This window comes from Xenopus laevis, chromosome 3L (assembly GCF_017654675.1).
Source record: "Xenopus laevis strain J_2021 chromosome 3L, Xenopus_laevis_v10.1, whole genome shotgun sequence".
NCBI lineage: Eukaryota > Metazoa > Chordata > Amphibia > Anura > Pipidae > Xenopus > Xenopus laevis.
In genome coordinates, this window is record NC_054375.1 from 56,027,398 (window position 1) to 56,047,809 (window position 20,412).

General features: G+C 37.0%; 1 protein-coding gene across 3 annotated transcripts in view; it reads left to right on the forward strand.

The window, feature by feature from the left end:
- The first annotated feature begins 12,639 nt into the window (after positions 1 to 12,639).
- utp20.L (UTP20 small subunit processome component L homeolog) overlaps positions 12,640 to 20,412 on the forward strand; it is a 72,583-nt gene continuing 64,810 nt past the window's right edge. For 2 of the 3 annotated variants that reach the window (XM_018252314.2, XM_041586262.1), the window contains exons 1-6: positions 12,640 to 12,987; positions 14,496 to 14,576; positions 15,977 to 16,043; positions 17,226 to 17,358; positions 18,518 to 18,706; positions 20,048 to 20,129. In XM_018252314.2, coding sequence (XP_018107803.1) covers positions 12,943 to 12,987; positions 14,496 to 14,576; positions 15,977 to 16,043; positions 17,226 to 17,358; positions 18,518 to 18,706; positions 20,048 to 20,129 — 597 coding nt within the window. In that variant the 5' untranslated portion in view covers positions 12,640 to 12,942. The remainder of the gene's footprint in view (positions 12,988 to 14,495; positions 14,577 to 15,976; positions 16,044 to 17,225; positions 17,359 to 18,517; positions 18,707 to 20,047; positions 20,130 to 20,412) is intronic. The other variant, XM_018252315.2, reaches the window with a different exon arrangement.

Genomic DNA, 20,412 nt, shown 5'->3' on the forward strand with positions numbered 1-20,412 from the left:
TACACTTTCTTAAATCTGCCCCTAGTGGTGTAAGAAAGAGGACAGCAAACCCCCGGACTGCTTAAGGCCAATGGGGTTCTAACTGATGCCCAAATTCAGTATGTTTATAAAACTGGTTAGTTTGCCCAAGCTCTGGTGTATTCAAAAAATTTAATAGCAAATGGAAATGGATTCGAGCTCTTTGTCATCTTAATCTCACTGATGCGGTTGTTTCAGAGATGTTTGTCTAAACAGTAAGACTTAAGACCTGTTAATAACATGATCCATTCAGTCAGTAGTCTTTTATACCTATATAGGCAAAGGTGGTTCTTGGGGTTCATTTTACAGGAGACTGCTCACATTGGAACTGGTGTGAGAATCTGCCCAAGTGAAATATTTCAGGGAGAATAGTAATTTATTAATTTCCTTTGTCAGCACAGGCCACTTCTTCTCTTGTCATTTCCTAATTCTCACCTTTCCATCCACAGGGATAGCAGCTTATTCATTAAAAAATATTCGTGGATATGCAGTGTAAAGGCTTGTCTGGAGATATTTGCTGACTGCATCTGATACAAATCACAAGTATTTTTTAAGGATTGCATCTATCACTCGCCAGGGTGAAGACTGAGCAGTCATTAAATATATTGCTCCTTGGCACTGTATGTCCCCTGGCCCTTTAGTGCTGTGTGTTCTGAAGGACAGGATTGGGGTGTGCTAGGGGACACTCAAATACAAAGAGCAATTGTGCCTGTTTTTTGCACTTTGCATCTTTATTACAGAAACCCATTTAGTATAAGCAGTACATTTTCAGGAAGGGTGTCAATACATTTAATATAGTGTTTGAGAAATATAATCTTCTGCTTCAAGGAATGATAACTACTGACTTCTAGTTGTGTCCTGTGAAGACAGGTTATGAACCGTAAACATGACAGTTAAAGCGAGAAACAGGCTATCTACTATCGGCTGCCCAATGCATAACAAAGTGCATGACTACGCAGTGCCAACTCCCAAGCATTAAAGGTTATACACCTACTATGAAACATGTAATGCTGCATAGTCCTATTGTCTCATATCTCTCCCTTTTTACAAATAGCGTAAAAGGAATTGTTGAGCCTATGCCCAGAGGTATTATGGCTGCTACTAAGTTTTCCAACAGTCTATCTAGTTAAATGTATTTGTGGGGGGCCCATTATGTAAGTACTCTGTGGCATTTCACATGAATATAGAGAGAAAGCCACATTCCCTATATATATACCACAGCTACTCATTTTTAAGTTTAAGCATATTATTGCTTCATACAGCTGCAAATCTAGTACACAAATATGTGAATGCACACACAAACACTGGCACTTGCCTAGTGTGGAACCATAACAAAAGTGGTGCAAAGGTAATATGTTATTTGGCTAACTAAGATGATAATATGTTGGTTCTTTTTTAAACAGATTATCTTTCAGACTGGCAGTAATGTCATGGTGGGACTGTGTCAGAATAGAAGCAGATTGTCCTCTGTGGATGCCAAAACTCCTTGGCCTGGGGCATGGTAAAATATAAGAAATTTATATTTTCACTCTGTAGTGACTTTAGCTGGCTATACATATGCTCATATCTTATGTACAATGTTGGTGGTCCTCTCGACGAGCTGTTCAATCGATATCTGAAGCAGTGATGCAATCATCACACAAAAGGTTTCTGAAGAGCTGAAGTATGATCCAACCATTTTTACATGGTTCAACAATTGGATCGGCCCAGAGTATGCACGGCCAAGTTGGTTAGATATCATATTGTTTAGTGACCTTGTCAAACGAGCGTTGGTCAAAGTGTATGGCCAGCTCTTATTTTGCATGGGTGGAACAGATTCTTTCAGGAATTCCCCAGACTTTTTGATCACAGAAGTGAAATGAAACTAAAAAATGGCAACTAAGGCAAATCAACAGCTATCAGACTGAAACCTATACAGTATGGTTGTTATCCTGTAACAGAATGAAGGAAAACAAAAGCAGATTTGATCTGCAAATAGAATCCTTATCTTGGTCACTAAAGGAAATCACACTTAAGGAGGGTACTTTATTGTCTTTGCATAAACAAAGGATAGATTGTTAAGCAGTATAACTAATTGTTTATAGCTGTTGGTTTGATGTGAGGAAGAAACCAAGTTAAGAGTCTAATTTCCATAAAAAGAAATTGTTCCTTCCAGATCTAACACACCATAAGGGCATTATTGAAGCATTAAGTTTATTTATTTATAGCTTTAATGGTGCATATTGATATGTGTGATCCTTGGACAATTGGTTTTGACACAGTGAATATGTAGTCTTCTCATCTTGGGGTTCTGCCTACTGAACCCCATGTATATATTATAAGGAATGTACATAATATAAGGAAGTCAGCACACATTATTATTGTTTATTACTGGTAATATATTAGAGCAATGTAACAATTTTAATGTTTCACAAAAAAAAACAGTAAATGTGGACTATATGGTTTGAAGATTATAGTATATATAGTTTAGACCTTTCATGCACACCATGCCATTTACAACCCTTATGGTCTTCAGCAAGACAATGGCAGAAATTTTGCTTACTGACAGTATAGTATAAAATGCATACCTTCTCCCAATCTGGAATGGGAGAAGGTATGGTGCAAGTATGCACCACTTTCCTCTCCCAAAGGCTATTAGTCCCACTGATAAAAGTATCATCTTGCTCTATTATATGCTCCTCTAAACTGTGCATTCATGGGAATGTAAATACAGGTTATGACACCAGTACACAAATTGTGAAGTGTACATAAAATTCTGCATGCTACACACAATTCAGTATTTGCTTTAACCCATTGACTTATTGGTGTGTACAATATTAAAAAGTGTACACAAAGGCTACGCTTTCCAAACAAGGCCTACAGAAAAATTAGAAGGAATATTGCCCCAAATGCTGTTTGTATGTGAGACACCTTTGGGCTGTGGCATGAAGCACAAACATGTGTTAAGTTGACAAGCAATTGTGTTTAATTAATTCCTGACAGTTACATTATAATACTTTCAGATCCATGAATAAAAATGTATTGCTGTTGATCAAGTTTTGACACCTTGTCATTCCATGGTTGCTAGTAAGCCAGGTGTATAGGAGGTCTGGTGGGCGATTTTAGTATACAGTATATGTGTATATGTGATCTTGTCTAGCGTTCATGGAATTAAGATTAAAAAAACAAGATTTTGGTGTGGGCTCAGTAACTAGGAGTTATAGCATTCTCACAATACTACTTTTAATTTGTTTTGGCCAACAACCATTCTATAGTGTTTGGCCCTTCCTTTATGGGGGCCCTTGTATGGGCAGTTTAACATCCCAAAGAAAGATTAGTATCTGCTAATTGTAGCTGGATACTTATGTAAAGAGGCATAATAAAAAAAAGGAAAAGTAATTGGTATTTATTAAATTACATAAATATGCCCACTGAATGCCAACCTAGTTCTGGTTTTCAGTGCATGTATTTCTCATCAATTACACGTTTGTAATAAGAAAACCAACATTAAATCATATAGAATTTTTTTACTGCCCAGTGGCATGACATAAAATAAGAAAATAAATCTATAGTCCAGAACTTTTCTTTGATGCTAGAACAGTAAGTATCTCTGGTTGCCAGTTTGGTATGGAGTTGGCAGCAAGTCTGGACTGAGATTCAAAATAGGCCCTGGCATTATAGGCACACAGAGGCCCAAACATCCCCCCACCAGCCCAATAAATAGTGACTGTCTATGGCATCTTGCAGCAGCTACTCTGCCATTTGCCAGAACCCACAGATTGCCAGTAAGGGCCTGGTTGACCGTGTCTTGGTTGTGGTTAAACATGCATAGGTTTTTGGGGAAAATTAACATATATAAGGAGACCAATAAATAAATTATGCAGGAATTATAGGGGTGGGTACTATTTATCTTGGCAGTATTTGTTACAGAGTGTTTTTACTGCTTCACAGGAGAAAAAGAATTGTCATCCTATATAGTTCCTTGAAGAAGTGAAACCCTCCACTGAAACAACTTCAGAGAGGCTAGCATGCCTTCATCTTGCCAAAGCAAATAAAGTTTTGTTAAATGTGACATAACTTGGTCTAGGTTGTTGAGTGGCACTGACCACAGCACCAAAAATCTATTCTTCTGTGAGACCACAAATATTTATTACTAATGTTTCTATTCAGGCCCCCTTCTATTCATCTTCCTGTAAGTCATTCACACTGCTGCTTGGTCGCTAGGATAAAGTAGACCCTAGAATCCAAATAGCCGTTAAAAAGAGAAATAATTCTAAAACCGACAAAATAATAAATGAGGACCCGCTTCAAATTGTCTCTGAATATCACTGTCTATATTATTGTAAATTAAACATGAACCACAGCCAGGGTCAGAGACAGCCAGTAATTGTCTTGGAATGTCACTGCCTACAAGGAACTAAATGTTCATTATTAGGCCAACTTCCTCTTTAATCCAGTAAAGTTTACTGTGTTATTTACAGCCTTATTGCTGTTATGAACAAAAGGTACTGAGGTACAGCAAAAAATAACGTGCCAGAACAATTTAACATCAACACAAAGGATTGCATGAACACACTGTCGGTTATATATTAAAAATAAATATAGTTGGCTGTCAGAGCCAGCTCTTGCCTAATCAAGGTGCTACAGAAACAACTCTTTCTCTTTACCAATCTTAAAAGGTTACTTTGTCTTTGTTGAAGGAAAATACCAGTGCAAGCCTAGCATTCCCTAGCATATCTAAACGTTTTACTAAGGGGGTTATTTACTAAACTCCGAATGCAAAAATCACGAAAAATTTGTGAATTTTCTTATAAGATTGGAATTTTTCGGAATTTAATAAACCCAGAGGATGTCCGAATCCTAAAATCCGGCATCTCAGAACTGTTGAGGTTGCATATAAGTCAATGGGAGAAGTCCTTATGATTTTCTGATGTGCGCTGGGTTTGTGCACTACCCCAAAGTTTTCAGGTGAAAATTCCGAACAAAATTGTGAAAATCGGATGGAAAAATCCGAAAAAAAATAGTGAAAATCAGATTTTTTTCCTGCAAAGCTAATTTTCGGGAAAATATAATAATAAATAAGCGAAAAACACCCAAGCGGATTTTATCAGAGTTTGCAGCAGAAAATATTGATATAAATTCAGACTTTGATAAATAACCCCCTAAGACTGTTTCTCTTTATTTACGCTGACATCACACTGGGGTCTCTGATTTTCCAGTAAAATTAAGTTGTAGTCAGTTGAATTGCTTCACAATTAGAAAAACCTTATATAAGTGGGTGCAGGTACTTGGGAGTTTTTGAAGAAAAAAATATATTTGTTTTAAATTGTAAAGGTGTATTGTAAAGTAATTTGCTGTTTCTGCAATTACCAAGAGTTTCCTGAGAAGGAAATTACAGAAGCGTTAGAAGCTCACATAGATTGCATGGTCTGTCAGCTTCTTGTTGCCACAATTTACCTAAACAAAGAGTTCATAGAGACTTTGAACCACAAAGGGTTTCTTTCCTGTACTATATGGCACCAGTTGTATCGGCGTGTTAAAGGAACACAACCATCAAAATTGTTCAATCAAATAAAGCGGTAATGTTCTAACAGATAGATTATCAATAGCACCAACAAATTTACAAAGGTTGGTTTTCATTCACTTTGGCCCCTTGCTGCAGTTATGCTAAGGGTCCTATCACCTTCACACTATGGTCAGGAGCCAAATAACCTGCCTGGTATGTTTTTGTGGGTAGGCTTAGTCCCTGGCAACTTATCTGCTCTGTTTACTTCAAGTTAGTCAACTTTCATTGTGTTTCCTAATAATGCTGCACAGACACACAGACACATAGCCAGTATCAGTAGAACCAGAGACGTCTGAATCACTGGGTGTTGGTACAAATTAATGTGTATTAAAAGTTTTAAGGATCAAGTATGGTTTTATACAACAAAAGCCCAGAAAATCCACTGTTTGGGAATTTTCAGCTTTATTGAATAGGTAACTTATAAAGGGGCAGTCTACCTTCATATTAACTTTTAGTAAAATGTAGACATTGATATTCTGAAATTTGCAATTAGTCTTAATTTTTTATGTTTTTTTGGTTAGTTAGCTTTTGTTTAGCAGCTCTCATGTTTGGTATTTTATGAGCAGCTATCTGGTTTCTAGGAGCTCATTTACCCTAGCAATCTGGCAATGGTTTAAACGAGACATGAAAATATGAATAGAATAGGGCCTGCATAGAAAGTTAACCAATGAGAAGTAGCAATAAAATTGTATCCTTTATAGTTTTTGGCTGCTGGAGTCAGTGACACCCATTTGAATGCTGGAAAGAGGAATAAATGGAAGTCAAATAGTTCAAAAACTATAAAAAAATAAATAATAGAAAACAACTGCAACGTTGCTAGGAACAGGGCCTTTTATAACATGAAAAAAGTCAACTCAAAGTTTTAATGCATTAATGATAAAGTAAACATTATTAACATTAGTTCAGTGAATTGGGCTTGTAATAAACAAACGCTCTGTCGATTGTCTTCATCCGTTCATTGACTTTTATTCTTGCAGTAACAGAACAAAAATCTGAAATGTAATGCAATGTTTAATGTAAATGAAATCCTTTCTGACAGAGCCTACTTTTGTCTTCCTCCTCAACGAATTTTTTTTCTCCTTATCCCAGTTTTTAATTTCTGCTCTGCATATTTTATTGTGACATACCCTCCCTTCTCTCCTTTAACCCCATTTGGTTTTTCTTATCTTTTGAACTACCTTCATTCCACTCCCTGCTCTCCCCTTCTACCCCTGTGGCATTGAAACAAAACTCTGTCTGACTTTTCTTGTTGTATGAAGAAGCAGCATACAGTGTTAACATCTGACATTTGTGTACTATTGGATGGGCATCTTTCTTGCAATTCACAGATCAGATTTTAATATCAGTAACATTATTTTGAGTTATGCAACTACAGCTGACTATGAGATTAGTTCATGGCCAGGATATCGAACAAAAGTTTCAATGTAATTCAGCCCTTTCACAATTAGCAATGTTATAAAGATAAAAAAAGATAATTAGCATTTCACACAGGGCATTTTGATTACCATGCCAATCTCTGCACTTTGATCACTACTACTTATGGTGGTTATCAAAATGTTGCTGCCTTGCTCAATTCCCATTCTGGACTGGGATGCACCCGAGATCCACTGGCACCAGCAATTAGCACTGGTAAAGCAAACCTAAATTGCATTTTCCTTTCATTCACATGGAAAGCAATTCTGGGTATGTTGCTGAATTTCATTTTTTCACTGCTGTCACAAGTGCCAGTTTGTGCCATGGTCCATTGGGAAAAACTTGATCAAAATGACTAAAACTGGTATGAGCAAGTTCCTTATCGCCATGTTTACAGTGCTGTATGTGGCACAGGAGACTGAGTATCAGAACAAAAAACACCAATATTTAATTTATTGCAGTTCTTAAACCAGAGTGCCTTAGACGCATATGATTTCCACAGGGAGAAAAGGAAAGCAGCTGCTCAAGGTTCTAGGCTAAGGTTCCCAGATCATATGAAAATCAGTAACACTTGGTGAGCTGCGCTAATTGAAAGCTGATTATATAACAATTAAATGCAGTGCTGCCCTGCTAGCTGGATTTTTTCCATGATTCTTCACATATTCTCTTAACCTTATTGTAGCTATTTTCATATCCTTGCTTTTCTCAGACCAAATTGCCTATTGTGGCCCATAAGCTAGAGTTGTGTTTCATTCTCTCTTGTATACTAGACTACATGTAGATGATATTTAATGCTGAATAAGCAAAAGGCTCTTTAACTGACCTTCATTCTCTGTAAAGAAAGTTTGGCAATGATTTCAGAACAGTTATCATGTGCATACTCTATATCTAGACGAGGAAATCAAAAGTAAATAATATTTAAACAATGTCTTGTTTACTGCTTGATGATACAGCCAGGGTAAATCATTGGTAATGATACAGAACAATAGTGAGTTTGTGATAAGTAGAAAAATCCATCACACAAACATCCTTAACAACAAACAACAACAATGGGCCAAACACACAGGCAGCAGATAAACTAAGTCAGGTGTACAATGTACTTACAAGAACTCTCATCTGGACTGGGAATGATAACATCTGATAGCATTTTATTATAGCATGACATACATATTGTGTGATACTTAAATATATTATCCCTGAGTTGTTTTAGGGGTCCTTATGAGCATAATTAAAATGGTAAAACTTGCAGCAACAGGAGCAGTTGCTACTGTCATTAAAATGCACTTAGAATGTTATTGCCCTATAAACCTCTCTCCTAAAATGACAACTAACTAAACTACCTAATAAAGGGTTGTGGCACTGCTTGTCAGGCAAATTGTACCAGACAGCTATCGCCTCAAAAGCATTGACACAATTGGTCTAAACAGTATTTCTCCCTTTAAACTATAAAAGGATCCATAGTGATACCTGGACACAGCTGCTTCCAAGTTATTCAGAGCCATAAACAAAAAAAAATAGAAAAGTTTAAAGAAAGTTTTAGACAAAGAGGTTTGATAATAAATCTAATTTCTAGCAATCTCAGAGAGGCATAGTTGTGCTCTATGTTCACCCTTTGATAAAGCTGCACCTTCAAATCTTGTACAAATGAACAGAGAACTCTGAAATTTGAACTGTGATGTGTTACTTCACCTTTTGATAAATTTGCCCTCAGCAGTGGTACAGGAAGAAGCAAAGTGCATAAAAGACAAGTGCAAACTAAAATTGCACTTTGCACCATGCCTTACAAAAGTGCTCTGCTAAGTACTAAGGGTGGTGATTATGCATCCCGTAGCACTCTAGCACTTGTGTCCAGGGCTTTAATAAATGGGCCCTTTTGTGTCTTTTAATAAGTGACTACAGTACCATCCGTGCTTGAGAAAAAGAAATAAACAGGTAGTGCAGGAAGGCAAGGGGGAGTTCAAGGTGCAAAAGTTGAGAAAAGATTTGCATTTCTAGTTAGAAGAAGAGTATTGAGTACATGCTCCATTTTCATCAATCACTGGCAGTCCAGATTCTTCAGGCAATTCAGATGCATTGCATTAGCCAGTGTTATGAAGGGGGAAATCTGTGTATTGCAGTGCACCGAATGTATGACCCAATCTGGACAACACAGTCTGGCACAATGGTTCTGGCAAATAAACATAAAATAAAACATAACATAAAAAATTGTATCAGCCCTATAAATCAAAGAAAGATATATTGCACTTACAATTTTGTAAATTATTGTTCACCAGTTCTGTTAAATCTGATTCCCAACGTGTTTCGTCGTATTCCGACTTCCTCAAGAGTGATGGTGTGCTGTGTGCATTTGGTTCTTAACCAGTTAGCTCCCCTCTCATCTAAAATAATTTTGGCACTGACAGACTGCACAGAGGAGTTTTGCAGAGATTGAATAAGAGTACTGTAGTTAGTCACACTGCTCAACTGGAAAATATGGGGCAAAGTGCTATCATTACAAACCTCCCATTTGTCCTATTTGTCGCGGGACAATCCCGATTTTGACAGCTCAGCCCGCAGTCTTGGATTTTTCATAAAATGTCCCGACTTTCTCCTGCACTGAACAGCCAGAAAAGGATACAGAGTTTCTAAAACTTAGATTTTGGCAGAGAGCCCAGAATACATGGCAGGTGCACTTAGATACATTTGTTACAATTTAAGATCAGCAAAGAAACAATTTTAACAATTTAAGATAAGCAGGAATCTTGGGGAAACTGTGACTTGCAGCTTACAGGGCAATTAACGTTCATTAGGAAAAATGTACTGTAACACATAAAAGCCACAGAAATGTGTTCAAACTTTCATAACCTGCCAAATTTTGTAAAATGAATATGGCAATTAGGGGTGTGGCCACAAAAATGGGCATGGTCAAACTAATTTTGCCACGCTCCGTGAGGCAAATCTTTTTGTCCCTCTTTCTATTTCCAAAATGTGCATTCCAAGGGAAATAAACATTGCTATGGCAATTGAACCCTATGGCAGGTTTCCAAAGATGCAACCATATTCTATCTATGCAGGGGGGCATCTTTGGGCCAGCAGAAAAATCACCCAAATGACCCAGTTTAAACAAAGCCTTCGAAAGCCAAAATGTTGGCATCAGTAACTGTAATTAGCTTGTTTGTTTAACGGCGTTTACAAATGCACAGGGAAACAAGAAATAAGGCATTTACACAATACTATATTCCCCAAACACCCTATTGCTATATAAAACCCCAAATTAATATTTTGGTAGCTTTCATTATATCCTAATATCAAGACACTAATTTATCCATAACTGACCATCACAATTTCTTATTATACCACCAAATCATAAAGAAGAAAGCCCCAAGAGACTAAAGAACTTTGTTATGATTCTGTTGTACACTGCAGTTGAAAATGTTTGTGCTTTAGAAATATAATTAACAGTAATTAATGACAATATCTGTACCTACAGCTGTTTAGCTGCTAATTTAAATTCATTTCATGGTCACAAAGCAGGCAGATTGGAAAGTAATATTAGTGATTCCAGCTACAGAGTTTTCCCACAAACACCTTCTCTGTGAAATCAAATCTAGTGTACATTTAGTACATCCAGTTTTGTTTTTTAATTCATTCAATACCTACAAACAATGTTTTCGACAATAGCAAGCAACACATATCTTGTCATGAAAACGATTTGAAATAGACCAGAGTTTAAACACTATCCATCTAAATATTTTATTTTGTATAAAGATATTCATAGGTGACTCAACTGCTAAGGCATAGTTAATGTATTAGGAAAGCCCCACAAATGATTGCCTGAAAAATAAACAAAAAGCACTCCTCTTGCGTTAATGCAAATTCTGTCTCTAATTCATATTCTGGGATTTTTGTATTCAATTTCTTATAGTTATAACAAATCTGTGTACAAGTATTAACCAGGGCTGTTTATGACTGTAATGGTAGTGCCAGTGTAAGTGTATTTTCTCAAATTTTGAGATTTGAAAAGAAGAGCTCACAAACGAATGGGTTAGCAGAGTGCACAGGACAGTGGATTATTCCCTTTCTGTGCTAATGTTATGTTTTCCTGTCCCCTTGTTTTTTTTGTTTGTTTAGGACCCAGTATATAATCCTCGTGGCATGCGGAATTATAATTCTGCTGTTTTTCATGGTGACCTGCAACACTGATGACAGTCTACTTTCCCATCACATTTTATCATATTATAGGTCAGTGCCCAACAGAAGAGGCTCATATAAGTACCAGAAAAACCTATAAATACTGGACTATGGCCAGATCAAGCACATTTATTTTTCTGTGTTGATTAAATGTGTGGGAAATATTTTTCTTTTACCTTAAATCCACCAACTCCAGCTCATCTGGAGTGTTTAAAAACATGAAGGCATGTTTACAAATGCAGTGCAATGTGTCATGTGGGAATTCTTACATTGCATATCCAAGTGTAATTGTGGGCACATCATGCTGAGTCAACTGCAACTTGCACACAATGGACCAATATTTGTGCACATTAACATACAAAGACACAAAGGGGCAGATGCATCAAGGGTCGAATATCGAGGGTTAATTAACCCTCGATATTCGACTGGGAATGAAAATCCTTCGGCTTCGAATATCGAAATTTTTATATTCAGTTTTGAAATCTGACATGGGGCTAGACATATTGTCAATTTCCCAGCTGCCCCAAGTCATGTGACTTGTGCTCTGATAAACTTCAATCACTCTTTACTGCTGTACTGCAAGTTGGAGTGATATCCCCCCTCCCTTTTCCCCCCCAGCTGCCAAACAAAAGAACAATGGGAATGTAACCAGATAGCAGCTCCCTAACACAAGATAACAGCTGCCTGGTAGATCTAAGGACAACACTCAATAGTAAAAACCCATGTCCCACTGAGACACATTCAGTTACATTGAGAAGGAAAAACAGCAGCCTGCCAGAAAGCATTTCTCTCCTAGGGGTATATTTATCAAAGAGTGAAGTTAATAGTGAAGTTCCGCCACTAGAGTGAAATTCTGCTACTCTCCATTCATTTCTATGGGATTTTTATAGGCATATTTATCAAAGGGTGAACTTTGACTTTCACCCATTGATAAATACGCCTTTCAAAATCCCATAGAAATGAATTGAGAGCTGCGGAATTTCACTCTAGTGGCGGAACTTCACTCTTTGATAAATTTACCCCCTAAAGTGCAGGCACACGTCACATGACCAGGGGCAGCTGGGAAATTGACAAAATGTCTAGCCCCATGTCAGATTTCAAAATTGAATATAAAAAAATTGTTTGCTCTTTTGAGAAATGGATTTCAGTGCAGAATTCTGCTGGAGCAGCACTATTAACTGATACATTTTGAAAAAAAAAATTTTTCCCATGACAGTATCCCTTTAAACAGGTAAGTCTTTAAGGTGAACATTTGAAGAGGCGAGTGATGGGTTGTGGACTTGTGGTAGAAAATAATGGAGTAAAGTTTATGAGAACAACAGAGGCAAAGGCAAGCTGGATTTGGAAGAATGAATGCCTCTTATGAAATGATAGCTGAGATAACGTATCAGTATGCACTCTCTACTCTACGCATGCTGAGTTGATGTAAGTATCAGGGCCTTGCATGTGTAAGATTATACGGACGCGGAGGGTGACTAGAAAGGGAGGGTTAGGGAAGAGAGACGCGAATGTGCAAGGAGTATGCGGAAACGGAAAGAGACGCGGAGAGGTTTGGGGCAATGAGCTGCGGCAGCCTTGAGGCGCATCGTTTGGTTATGCGGCCGGGCCTGCCTGGAACTCCGGAAGTTACGCAGCGCTACGTCATCACCTGCAACATGGCGGCTCCCAGTAACTAGCAGCGTGTGTTTACTGTTAATTTCGATCGTGCTTATTTTAAAGTTGATTTAAAAATCTGAGACACTCAAAATAACCCAAAAAACGCATTGCCTTCTGATTTGTAACTCGCAACCGTGAACATGAAAACGAAATCATCTCATCACAAGTCTGAGAACACATATAAGGTAAATTCCCTCTAGCAAACGAAAACGTCAATGTTCCCAAATGCCTGCCTTGGGTGGAAAAGTGCTGTAGATTCAAAACACAGTGTGTTATGTGTGGCAAAGTTATTACAAAGCAAGTCCACGTGGAGAACGATTGTTACAATGTATAACTGTTTTGCTACTGATGTTGACATTTTATTAATCCACGTGCTTTTCAGAATGGTCATTTGCTATTTTTAAGAAACTGTGTTTGTTTATACTGCTACCTATCATCCCTAAATGAAATAGTTAGGGACTTAAGCAATTTATCATATTACTGGCAGAATGAAATTTATCGTGGGTTACTGCATCAAAACATTCTGCAGGTTTCTGAGAACCTGTCTGTACTATGAAAAGATGGCTCCTTTTAGTTTAATGTACTCTGCTTTTTTCAATGATCTGATAATGCTTGTATAGATTTATACATCTTCATAACATTTATAACTATTGGATGTGGGGCTGTATTGCAGCCTCTTGTTAGATGTAATTAGTAGTTTCCCTGCTTCTGTAAAAATGCATTTATGTCTATATGGGAAAGGTTTTCTGTAAAGGCTATGTCACCTTTAAAGTAACTTTCAGTATGTAATAGAATGGCCAGTTATTAGCAACTTTTCATTTGGTATTCATGGTTTTTATTTAATTATAGTTTTATAGTTTCTAACTCAAATGAGGATCACTGAACCAGCAGCTGAAAAACGAGTGTTCTATGAGGCTACAGTTTTATTGTTATTTGTATTCCTTAGCTTCTATTTAGGCTGACTCTCTTTCAGACCATTGCCTGGTTGCTAGGTTCAATTGGACCCTAGCAACTAGATAGCAGCTGAAATTCGAAAATGGACAGCTGCTGAACAAAATGCTAAATAATTCAATAACTGCAAATAATAAAAATGCATTACAATTGCAAATTGTCTCAGAGTAGTGCTCTCTACATCATACTAAAAGTTCATTTAAAACTGAACAAATCCTTTATAATTGCAACATGCACAAGTGTATATAGCTTTGTATTTTTAGTGAATTTAAGATTGGAAGCCCTTACCATTGCCCTCTTAACATACTATATGAATTTGATGTATGTCAGTTATGTGCCCTTATATACAGTTCTGGAGAATATGTTGGTGCTTTATACTTTGTTATATTAATATTGGACATATTACCCCGAGCACAAAAGCATCCCACCAACCTGCTTTCCCACTGGTTTTGCTTCTTTGGGCCAGTTGCAGTGTCTTCTTGCAGTGGGGACTTGGTGGGTAGGAGATTCAAACTGCTGTCAAAATCTCTCTAACTCCCCAATGGTGATGTGGCCGGCAGTCAGCATGCCACCCCCCCCCCCGTACTTTATGGCCTGCACAAAAATCTGGGCCTGTGAAACATGGCACTTTGTTTAGTAATACTGGCACATCCCTAAATTTTCACAGGAACATGTTCGTATCACTGTCATGCATGCCAAATGAAATTTTGAATAATAAATGTTTTCTTGTTTCTATTTGCAGTTCCAGACATTTTCAGAAAGATTAGCAAATGTAAACATTGATATAATCCATCGGATTGACAGAACAGAGAGTTTTTCTGAAGTAAGTGCCTTGTTGTTTTATCTTGTGTCATGTGGTGTCTGCTTCCTGCATATTATCCTGAGACCAGGGGCATAACTAAAGAAGATTGGGCCCGGGTGTGCACATAATTTTGAAACTTATAATATCCTTAAGACAAGCAGTTTGGCAGCTCCATTTATAAATGTACATAAGCATCCTAAAAAGCCAAACAATGATTTTTTAACTGGCATCCGTATTGCACTATCGCCAATGTCACACACAGCATTTTTTCTGCTGGCCAATAACCACTGATACCTCCACTGTAAACTATCAATATTGAGCACAAAATCTTCACTAGCATAAATAACATTTCACTGAATTCTTTGTTGCACTTAGTTCTCTTTTAATGTGTGTGTCATTTTCAGTATAGCAATTGAAAACAGATTATAAAATGGTCACATCTTGTCTTCCTTTCTTTAATTTGGCATTACTATGCAATAACTATAATTTTGTGATGAAACATGAGGTTTGGCACCCCAGGGTGGTTCTCCTGTCTGAAACATTCCACACACGTAGGTGTCTGTTAAGCCCTGTATTTATCTCATGAGTTACACAAGAAGCTCAGTCAGAAAGCTATGGCCTAACAGAGAATGCACGCTTCTGTTTGTGCTCAGGCCCGGACTGACAATCTTTTCCACTGACCCAGAGTGTCTGGGTTATTTTTTCTATAAAACATTGACCTATAAGAAAGCTCTGAGCCAGCAGATTATTTGATAATGAAGGATAATCTAATTTTCACCACCTTGGAGTCTATGTTCTGCAGATAATGGCACTATTTAAAAGGTGCACCATAATCTTTCCTTTCATTATATTTAAAAACATATATTTATATATTTTCCATACGTTTTCTTGGATTGTAATTGGATTTAGCGTATGTACATATAAGCGTTCTTTTATGCAATTACCATGCCACACACTACTGGTTACATTCATCCCTACATTTGAACCACAGGGATCCCAAAAAAATGCTAAGAATTGTATCTTGTTATGTAATTTTTTGGCTAGTTCATTCTCCACCATTCATCACAGGCATAGACCTCCGTCAAGTGCACTACAAAGGCTCATTCCTCTTTACTAACTACTTTTATTTTAAATGACAATTACACATTTACACAACTATTTGCTTTCATACATAGCTTTACTTTGGCTGAAGCTACACAATTATGGGATGATGCAACAGCTAGTATAATTGTAGGACCGTTTTATCCCTGTCTGGAGTGGTCTGGGACACTTGGTTAATCTAATTGAGTGCAAGCTTTATTTAATCATAAAGCTATATATCTGACCAACTAGTTGCATCAATGGGTCGAACTGCAACAGATTTTTATATGTTCTCTCGGTTGTATTTTACCTAAATTTCTATTTTCTTGCAATTTATATAGGTTGTTGAGACATATTTTTTTGAAGCATTACAGAGATGGAAAGAACTAAATCTCACTGAACATTATGGTAGGTGTATATTTTGTGTTCTATTGTGCATCTTTATAAGAGGCACAATCTTTGAAGGCATCAGTAGTTACAATATCTTGCCTGCGAAAATGATATTGTTTACCATCTTGCGTTTTTTTGGGGTTTTTTTTTATTCTATGCCAAAGCTTCTGTAGAGATCCTTTCTACTGGAAACCAGTTTTAGATGATGGCTGTAAATGAATTGTTCATCTCCCATAGCTTTGGAAGGCTCTGACTAAAAACATTATAAAGCCTCTACTCTGAGCTCTAGGATTGAGATAACAGTATGAATGTGAGCAGGCAGACCAAAATCTTACTTATCTCAAATGTCTAATTGTTTCTATATAGGAGTAATACTAGGGAAGTGTGGCTTGTTAAATTTTTTACTTATACCTTAATGGTATTCTCAAGGGATTTTACGAGTTTGGAGACTCATTTGGATTTTGGGCTAGATTATAGTGATGGGCAAATATATTCACCAGGCGCGAATTTGCGGTGAATTTGCGTGTTTCGCTGCTGGCGAATAAATTTGCGCATTTGTCAAGAAAAACGCCAGTGACTGAATCGACGCCGGCAACAATTTAGACATTGGCGATGATTAACGGACACCCATTGACTTTAATTGGTGCTGGCGTCAACTTTGCCTCTGGCTCCCATTTTGACGCCGGGCGAATTGTTGCCGGTGTCAAAAGTGCATTTCGTGATTTTTTTGGCCGTTTTTAAATTAGCTAAATTTGTGACAAACCGAAACGGGACAAATTTGCCCATAACTACTAGATTATAATTCTTTGTATATTTTACTTTAAATTCATGCAATTCTCATAACCCAGTGTTTCCTGTAAAATCCAAAGTGATATAACATGGTTTTATAGTGCCATTTGAAATAAAAGGTAATTTGCAATGAATAGCTGTCAAAAGTATCTAAAACATGTCATGTTTTGGGCATCATGTTCAAAGTGTAAAAAAACAACTTTGAAATTCAACATATAGACTACTATGGTTGGAAGGACTATGCCAGACTTGAACGATTGACTTTTGTGAACCTTATAGGGTTCTTCTAACTGAATTCTAGAATACTTATATTTACTACAACTGTTTCTGATCTATAAAAATGCGCATGGAGCCTTTTTGAAAAGGCTATCTTTCAGTACAGAGTCCGATGAATCATCTTTTGTCTTTCAGTAACATTCTACAGAGAGGTTTCCTCCAAATGTCAGTCATTTAACCTTCTGGTGTATCACCAGAATGATATAGTTCAGAGCTTGAAGACTCATCTGCAGGTGAAGAACAGCCTTGCTTATCAACCCCTTCTCGAGTATGTATAAACTTACACTTACTTTCCCGTATGTTGAAGCTTTTATTTTTCCTGAAGTTTATGACTGGATATGCAAAAATACCTATATGTTTGTATATGCATATACTTACGTAAACAAAATTATTTTATATTTGTATATGCCCTTAAAGTGGTTGTTCACCTTCTAACACTTTTTTCAGTTCAGTTTGAGACCATTTGAGCAAAATCCCTGGGTTTTATTAAAGGCAGCTGTTAGAATTGATACAATAGTTGCTAGTATTCCGGAGATGCTGCTGATAAATGTATCAACCAAATGTTGCAAAATTGTAACCGTTCAGAATCTGCACCTGAATTACTTAACTGCCAGATTGAAACAACAGATACAGGAACATTATACTTCGATGGATTACAACTGAAAAAAGTCAAAATTTCCAGTGAACAATCTGAAAACAACTCAACTGAAAAAGTGTTTGGAAGCTGTTCCTCCCTTTAATGGGAGGAACAGCTATAAAGTGTTTGGAAGCTGTTCCTCCCTTTAATGGGAGGAACAGCTATATTAAGCCATTGCCTCTATAATAAACTTGCCTTAAATAACAAGATAACTATTATACAGAATGGGAATCTGCTTTACAGCTTAAATATCTGTCAGGTCAAATACACACCATCTTGTCACACGCTAATGCCTCTCCAGAGAGGTAGCCTTACAAGCAGTTTGTCTAGTTTTCTATTATACACAGGAAACACTGACTGAATTGGTGTCCACATCCACTGTTTATTTGTTTTTTTAAATATTCTACTGTACTGCAGTATCATATTGGCATTTGCCGGTTGGAAGCCTACTTTGCTGGCTTCCAACCGGCAAGCCAGCAAAGTAGTCTTTGTCGACTTGCAAGAAAATTCTACCTAAGGGTAGACAATGGACCTATAAGAATTAACTGAATTTACCAGAGTTATCATTATGAAAGTGTCTGTGTTAATGCTGCAATCCCTAGATATCAGATTATCTTCTTACCATAATGTAGTTATAGCACAGCAAAGACAAGCAGTTGAGCACTGACTAGTAAACCTCAATAATTGAAAAAATCGAGCAGCCAAATGTTATGGGCATGTTATTTTTTCTTTCTTATTTATTTGCTATAGTCTAGTAATTCCTAACTCAGTCATATCATATTTTTGACAGCCTCGTGGTACAGCTCGCTAGAGATCTTCAGATTGACTTCTATCCCCACTTTCGGGAGTTTTTCCTTGCTGTGTGTTCTATACTGGAAACCAAAGACACTGATCTACTAGAATGGGCCTTTACTTGCCTGTCGTATCTGTACAAATATCTATGGAGGATGATGGTAAAGGATATGCCGGCTATATACAGGTATGGAAAGTAGATCAACATTTATTCATTTCTAAGAAAGGTAAAGATAGAGGGCTTTTGTATTGGTAGAAGCCACAGTGAGGGAAATTTGGTATTTGACATTGAAAGCAAGGGAATTTAGAGATGTATAGGTATACACAAAATTTAATGTATAGTAGCTTGTAGTATATGTCATAAACTTTAAATTGCTGTAATGTTACATAATGATCTCAGTGCTTTAAATGATCGTGCCCTCTAACATTTTCTCTCTCTCTGTATATATACAACTTAGTGTAAACTATTATTTATCTTAGGACAAGTGTTGAAGGATTTTTGTTAAGCCAAGCAGTCTCTTTTAACAAAAGAATGTGTCAAGTTTTATCTTAAAGGGGTGGTTCATCTTTGATTTACCTTTTAGTATGTTCTAGAATGGTTCATTCTAAGCAACTTTTCAATTGGTCTTCAGTATTTTTTATAGTTTTGAATTATTTCTTGAGACTCTTTCCAGCTTTCAAATGGAGGTCACTGACCTAGTCTAAAAACAAATGCTCTGTAAGGCTGCACGTTTATTGTTATTGCTACTTTGTATTACTCCTCTTTCTATCCAGTCCCTCTCCTATTCAATGCATCGTTGCTAGGGAAATTTGGACCCTAGCAACCAGACTGCTGAAATTGCAAACTGGAAAGCTACTGAATAAAAAGCTAAATAACCAAAGAACCACTAATAATAAAAAATGAAACCAATTGCATATAGTCTCAGAATATCACACTCTACATCATTATAAAGTTTATTTAAAGGTGAACAATCCTTTTAACTAGACTTCTAAGTGGCATAACATATATAGACCGTATTATTATTTATTTTTATAACAGTTTAGCAGAAGCACTAACATACAATAAAAATATGTAAAACCTTCTCTTTGTGGAACAGAACTGCCTCAGACAGCTTGGCGGCTGTATATACATTGAAATATGCAAGGAAAGAATGCTATGTATGTTCACGTGTGCTTATTCCAGTATTTTACTGATGCGGATATTTGTACATTGCCTGTCTGTGCAGATACATCTTTGCCACTTCAGAACTGGTGGTGATTTCTCTGAAGAATTCACAACAGAGAACATATCACTCTCTGTTTTGTTTGAAGATGTCATAGCACACAGGGAAAAGGGTCTGTGGCTGTCCAACCCCTTAGACACAAAAGGGACAACTTGATCTTTTTTGCACCTGTGGTGGCATTGTACATCCCAACCACAGAGTTGACTTTTTAGTGAACTGATGAAGTTTTAGTTTCCATGTAATATTTAAGCAATCAATTTGTCTGCTTTTATCACTTTCTGACCTCTCTTTTTTATGAATGACAGTCTGTACAGCACTCTCTTGGCCCATCAGAAACCACACATCAGAAACTTTGCTGCAGAAAGCTTTGCATTTTTAATGAGGAAGGTAAGATGTAATTATTTGCAGCAATTGTACCTAAGCATGCACAAAATCAAGGCTTCACTTTGGGAAGTTTTGGACTGCAGAAATGTTTGCAAGGTTTAGATGCAAATTAAGATCTGTATCGTTCAGATTAATTTTGGCATTTGGTACTGGAAAAATTGGTATATTCTTTATTTTAACTTACTTCTGTCAGTACACACTACTTACTAAATTGTTCTTCTGTAGAAGGATTGACGCCTTTCTTCAAATCATTCCTCCCTGTGCTGCTGATGCAGAAGAATTCACT